The sequence below is a fragment of the Dufourea novaeangliae genome, unplaced genomic scaffold, assembly GCF_001272555.1.
Source record: "Dufourea novaeangliae isolate 0120121106 unplaced genomic scaffold, ASM127255v1 scaffold459, whole genome shotgun sequence".
In the NCBI taxonomy this organism is placed as follows: Eukaryota; Metazoa; Arthropoda; class Insecta; order Hymenoptera; family Halictidae; genus Dufourea; species Dufourea novaeangliae.
The window spans coordinates 65,075-72,022 of record NW_015374409.1 but is presented as its reverse complement, the minus strand read 5'-3'; the positions used below and the strand labels follow the sequence as shown (position 1 = coordinate 72,022).

General features: G+C 33.5%; 1 protein-coding gene across 1 annotated transcript in view; it reads right to left on the bottom strand.

Annotated features, from left to right (window-relative positions):
* Positions 1-928: 928 nt before the first annotated feature.
* Positions 929-6,948, bottom strand: part of LOC107193028 — a 40,086-nt gene continuing 34,066 nt past the window's right edge. The window contains exons 5-9 of the mRNA XM_015582403.1: positions 4,631-4,923; positions 4,320-4,551; positions 4,034-4,226; positions 3,115-3,696; positions 929-3,018 (exon numbers count right to left, since the gene is read on the bottom strand). Of these exons, the coding sequence (XP_015437889.1) occupies positions 929-3,018; positions 3,115-3,696; positions 4,034-4,226; positions 4,320-4,551; positions 4,631-4,923 (3,390 nt within the window). The remainder of the gene's footprint in view (positions 3,019-3,114; positions 3,697-4,033; positions 4,227-4,319; positions 4,552-4,630; positions 4,924-6,948) is intronic.

Sequence of the window (6,948 nt, the reverse complement as noted above, 5' to 3'; positions counted from 1 at the left end):
TTGCAAAACCCAAGTTAAATGCGGAAACAGATGGCTATGGTTTTTTAGACATCTTTTGTCATTTATTGCTGACAATTTGCTCAAAACTTGTACGCAAATGGTTATCAGGGTAATTATGCATATAGTAAAAATAAAAGACAATTGTGAAATATAGAAATTGTAACAAAACATAAACACAAGAGCATGGGATCCATTACTACATATATTGTTTTATGTATTAATTTCTTTAATTTCTAAAATATTTGACAAATTTTATGTAAACTATGTATATAATTTAATAAACTATGTTCATTTAATTCAACATTATTTGTTCATAATTGAAATGAATGTTTTATATATGTACAATAGCCTCACATAACATTTTGTACCGTACAATTAAACATCATGCAGTTAAAAAACAGAATTCATCTTTTACTATAAGAAAACATTAACGTTTTATCACTATTTAAGTGTTAAAGTGAAAGTGAATCAAAATTTGTTATTAAATACAATCAACTCTATTTTTTTTAGGTAAATGCAGTTTTATTTGAAAAGTACAACATAAACTTACTTTTTACACTTGTCTCAAAAGAGGTTTGCGTACATATTATTTTCTATGTTTTATAATACCACTTTAAATAATAAATCTTGTATTAATTGTAAATTTACGTTTATAATCAATAATTTTGATGCTCTACTAACATGTTTTATGCTTAAACAACAAAATAATAACACTGAAAATGAAATAGTGTTGTTTTTCTATCAACTTATAGAATGTGCATCAAAATCATTTAAGCCTATTTTATAGTTACTAAATACGTTTCACTTTCATTCAAACGTATAAAACTTAATTGTTTCCATTTCTGACCAAATAACATGATGATAAGAATTATTTAACAAATTAAATGATTAATAATTAATATCATTATTAAATTAAGGAACACAAATCTTAATGAAAACTCTTGAACTGGGTGGTAGAAAAGGAACGTTGTGATTGGAAATTGGTAGCTGGTGTTTGCCAGGATCCTATATTTTTTCCACTTTGCCAAGTGTTTGGTGGGTTTTTCTTGTTATTATCATTTTGAGAAACCCAACGTGATTCTCCAACATTTTGATTGCCATTATTTTGCCACTGAGGTTTTGTACCAAGAGATAATCCTTTGTTATGCCAATTGTCTTTACTCTTTAACCATGTATCTCCCTGTTGTTCACTTTCTCTTACCCAGGTGGATGATGCACTAGTATTTTCAAATTTAAGCCACCCCTCTTTTAAGCCTAGATTATTACCATCATCACCCCAAGGATCTCTTGCATCCTCTGGTAAATCATTTAATTCTTCTTTGTCGCTGTGCTTCCAAGAACTCTTAACATTATATGCTTCCCATCTACCTTGTTTTTTATTGTCCAACCAAGAATCTTTGCGAACATTAAAACTTTCTTTTCCACGAATATTCCAATTGTCATTACTGGTTCCGGGTAAATTAGACATATTTGACCATCTGTTATCAGAATTTAAGGACCATGACTCTTTGACCATTGGTTTTGAACATATTTGCTTAGAATTCCAAGTATTTCCACCAGTATTCCACGTATCATCGTGAGTAGAATCCTTAGCATCCCATTTCTCTAAATTAAAATTTTTACGGCGTATATCATTAGACGAATTTTGGTCCCAACTGTTAGTAGATGTTGACGGTTTGAAACTTTGCCAGATATTCTGAAACTGTAATTTTTCGGTAGGTCGGATCCAAGTACTTTGTTCAATCGCTCCTCTGCTAGGTATGTCCCAATCATCAGCAAATCGTTGCTGTGGTGACATTTGCCGTCTTTGTGGAGATTGTTGTCTTCTTGGAGGTGAAGCAGGACGTCCAAATGGAAACCTATGTGGTGAATCCGCGCGCCTCATTGGCGGTATTTGTTGCTTTTCTTGTGGTATATTTTGTCGTCTGGGAAGCAGTACTTGTCTCCTTGACGGAGACGTATCTGCTTTTAATGGTGACATTTGTCGTCGTAAAGGCGACATTTGACGTCTTAATGGTGACATTGGACGATTTATAATCACTTCAAGTCGTCGTGGTGACGACATACGTTTCGGTGACAAGGGTCGCCTTTGTGGTGATAATCGTCTAGGTGGAGACACAGGTCGCCTTAACGGAGGAGAGACTGGACGTCTCAAAGGAGAACGTTGTCTATACAATGGTGATGATGGACGACGAATAGGGGAAAAGTGCCTTCTAGGTGGAGAACATGGACGTCTTGGTGGAGATAACAAAGGACGTTTAGGTGAAAATCTGTTTGGAGAGGTTAGACGATGTTTCATTGGAGACATCTGCCTTCTCACAGGTGAATTTGGTTTTCTCATATTTCCTATTTCATTCCAACGATTTCTTTCAAATTGTTTGTCTCGATTCCAGGAATTTTCCTGAATTTGTTGTTGACGTATGTTTGTTTCATATCGCTCCGGTGATGTACGGAATGGGTTACTTATTCTATATTCATTTGATGGTCCTACTGGCATTATCGTATTCGGTTCCAAGGGTGGTATATTTTGGTATTTTTTGTAAAAGGGTTTTGTTTTAGACACCTCATTATCAGAAAACTGATTTTTCGTTGTAATTAGAATATCTTGGGTACCCATTTCTTGTACATATCGACCTTCCAAGAGAGGATCCTCTGGTTTGTCTTCCTTTTGACCTGACGTATTCTCTAATGGTGCTATACGATCCCAAACAGAACGTGGAAGTTGACTCTGAAGTTTATTTGTTTGCTCCAAAACCATATTCAACATATTTTGTAACTGTTTGGCGGTATTTACATCTACAGTTGGTGCAGGTCCACTTAATTTCTCCTTTGCTATTTCTAAAAGTGCTTGATGCTCTTTTACTGTTTGAGCTATATCTGTATCAAGTCGATTATTAGATAATCTTTCTCTTAAATCGGCTTGTTCTTTGTGATCTCGTAATTTTTTCTCATACAACGGATTAAGACGCATCTGCGAGCTTTCTGTGTTCCATTCCCTCTTCTTTTTCGTTGGTAAATCTAAAGTATAAACGAAGTTTTATTAGTTTTTTTCTATAAAATGTGTAATTGACCAATTTTTTTGAAAAAATTTGTTATAAAAATGTATGAACTTACCTGTCTGCCACGGTTTAGCACTAAATTTACCAAATCTTTTTATTAATTTCTTTGGTGTTGCTTCACCTCTATCCGGAGAATGAGAACGTTTTACCTTGAATTTATTTTTAACAGTTGTGTTTTCGATATTTCTTACGTGAATCGGTTTCTTCACTGGCACTTTTGATTTCTTCATCGGATATTTTGTCGATGGTTTATTTAAATCCTTTTTTGTTCGTAATTCAATTTCTTTCGGCGATATCTTTTTAGTTGCTTCATTCGTACTTTGTTCGTTTGTCTTCTCTTTAATTTTTTTGGCTTCCAGTGTTTTAGCGTTTTCTTCTAAATTCTTTTTAAACCATATTGGATTTAATTTATACATCATACGTCGTTTTAGTAAGATAACAGCTTCGAAATGAGGGCCAATAGGTAAAGTATCAACAACACATGCTAAAATAGGAACGAATGGCGATCCATGACCATTACCTTTTACAGGCCGAGCTAATTCTAATATAGCACGAACTGACTGTTTAGTCAATGTAGTTATCATTACAATTCGTTTAAGAGATGGGATTTTTCTGAGACAAGTCATTATCTCAATTGCTGTAAGATATATAAACATGTATATTTTGTATTAAATATATAAAAGTTATATAAATATTATTTCCATACAATACTTAGTTTTTGTTTAAACAAGTTTGATAGAAATTAGATAGCATAAATATTAATTATAAATTCTTTGTTCTTTTCTTATACATTAAATTGATTAGTGACATATTAATATAATTATTATGTTTTTTTATATTTTTATTAGAATTTACAAAACACTGCTGAGAAGTTAAAAAGGAAATAAAACAAGATACACTTTATTTAATTCTGTGTTGAGCTTTTTCATTTCCTTCGATACATATACATATAATAAATTATGAAAATAACAAACCTCGACCAATATTAGTATTTGCATTAAGTATTGCACATGTTCTGCGCTTTCTCACTGCAGGTATAATTTTCTTTACAACTTCAGTTGGAGATCCCATAATAAATGACGCATTTTTTATATTATTTAATTCACACGTCATTTCAGCTTCTTCTACTTCTGATGGTAAATCGACTCCTATGACTTGTTGACATCTCTATCGTAATTTAAAATTAAGATTAGTAATTTTTAAAATCAAAGTCACAACATAATGATTTTCAATAAAAGTACCAGTAGCTATTTTCCTTACCGATGCCATCATTAATCCAATGAGGCCAATACCACAACCTATTTCAAGTACCGTTGTGTGTGGACCAAGTGCAAGTAAGTTCATTACTGTATTTGCTACATTTTCTGCTCCTGCAGTATTTGACCAAAAGTTTGTTTTAGGTGCAAGTTGAACTTTTATTCCACCCACAATTTCATCCAAAGCTTCTGACCCTACCAAAAATGTTGTATCTGTCACAGTAGTATCATCACATCTAGAATTAAAGAATAATATAGTCATATACTATTACATCATAAGAAAGTCATATTGAAAGTTTTTATAACTCTTCTTACTTATTTGTAGACTTGCAATAAAGTGATTTCACATTACAATCTTTTCCTGGTCCAGACTCATAAACTTGTTTCAAACAGTCCATTGTGGCACGAGTAATATTTTTTCCAGTGGCAAATAGCATGAGTTCGTCCATGCTATTACACCGTACTACTAGCCATAACCAGTCTTGTTTACATTCATTGTTCGTTTCTTTTTTAACTTCTCCATCCATAGGTATGTCATCAGAGAAATTTTCAGTTGTGTCATTCTGGTCAATTGGTTGTTCTGTTGTTTGAAGAAATTCCTCAAATATCTGCATAATATAAACATAATTTGATTATTATTATTATTGTAAGGATTATTTATAATTTATACATTCAGTAGTAGAGATGGGTAGTATCTAGATGAAAAAATTATTTAAATAACTGTTAGAATAAAAGATACTTTATCTTTATTCCTTATTCGAAGCTGGAATAAAAAAAGTATCTTGATTCGACGTGCGTCGAATGAATAAATTTATTTGATAAGAATTATCAGACGAATAAAAGATACATTTTTTATTCGAAGCGTTTTATTCATAGCGTCGAATAAAATTTTCATCTTATGTTTATATCTTTTAGGCCGGGGCCACACGAGAGTTTTTGTCGGACGACACAAGACGGACGACCGTCGTTTTGTAGACGGCCAACGATCGTCCAACTATCGGACGACGAAGCAATCGAGAAACATGAGTCGGTCGATCGTAAACGATCACACTTCTCAATTAATCTCTTTTACACTTTATTAATTAATGACTCTACATTTATCATACACATTTTAAAATAAATTTTGCACGTTAAATTGTACCTACAATACGTGTTATCTCGTGTACTGCTTTTCAAAGCCTATATAGATTTTCAGACACGTATGTCGTGAACACAAGCATTGACATCGTCTTTTGTTTTATTTCGCGCCTCAGTTTCAGTTTCTGTTGGGCATTAATTCATTTAACTTTTTATTTCAGTCGTTTAATTAATGCTCACGATTAAAAAATTAACAAAATGAGTCGTTAATTCTTGATTATACATAAATATTAATCGTTAATCATCAATCTCTGGTTACATCAATTGGTAATCAATTACATATTAGTTTTTAATCGAAAAATTGAAATTCTATTTTATCTATACTTCCTGTAAATTACATTTAAAATAAATAATTTAATCTAAGGTAAGTCCACGAAATAATAATATTAAGTAACTTATGTTCTTCCTCTACTTATATACAAATACATTACCTTCTCTCTAACTTGAACAAAAATATCGGTTGCAAGTTTTTATACACGTTTCCTTAACGAAAAGTGTTCATTATCGTGTGATATGATTCGATGTAACGCTGGACCTTTATTTCTTAAAATAAATTTAAAAGTACCTCAACGAATTGGTGCAAAATTAAAAGATCTCTTAATAAACAAAAAAATACTTCATACCATACAACACGAATATATACAGGGTGGGGCAATAACTATGTCCACTTTGAATATTGCCTGTATTTGTAATAATATGAAAAAATGTTATATACAAAACTTACACGGTACAGAGGGGGGCATATTGTGACACAAACATTTTCTGCGTGGGTGAAGGTGTTATATCCTGTAGTTTCATAACCTCTTTCCGTTGCACATTTTTCTTATTACTTAATAACTTAATTCATTCCACATTTCATTTCTTTGAAACCACAACGAGAAATGTCGACAGTCAGCGCAACCACTGACCCACTCGCGATTAACGAGAACCATCAGATTGGAAATACTTAATCAACATTCCTCGTTGCATTATGCACTATTGACCAAATGAAATCCTTACGATTTCATACAGTCACCGGGCAATATAAACTCTCGGATAAAGGTCTTAGTATTAGTCAGTTGAGCCCAGGCAAGCAGTCAGTTCTCTTTTCGGCAGTCACCTTTGACGGTGCTTCGCCTCAACTTTACACGCGACGGCGAGCCGAGTGACAGCGGTCACTCAGCTGTTCAGTATCGGGTTTCGCGACGTTTCCTATCTTGTGCAACGCGACCTTGCGACTACGTGCGGCCTAACAGCCGAGTTTTATAAGACACCGGACCGCGAAGTGTAACGTCCAAGACGGTGATAACGTATCTCGCAGTGCCTAAACCCTGTTCAACGGCTCCGAGAGCCAGCAAGCCTTCCGCCTCTTCAAGGATCCTAAATTCCGACCGACTCCGCCGCAAGCGTAAAAACATTCATCTCTATCATCATTGGTATCTTTCTTGTTATCAAAACAAGAGTGATTTCCTATCCCTCCCGTTCACTATCCAAAATTGCGTACTTCATTGATAAGT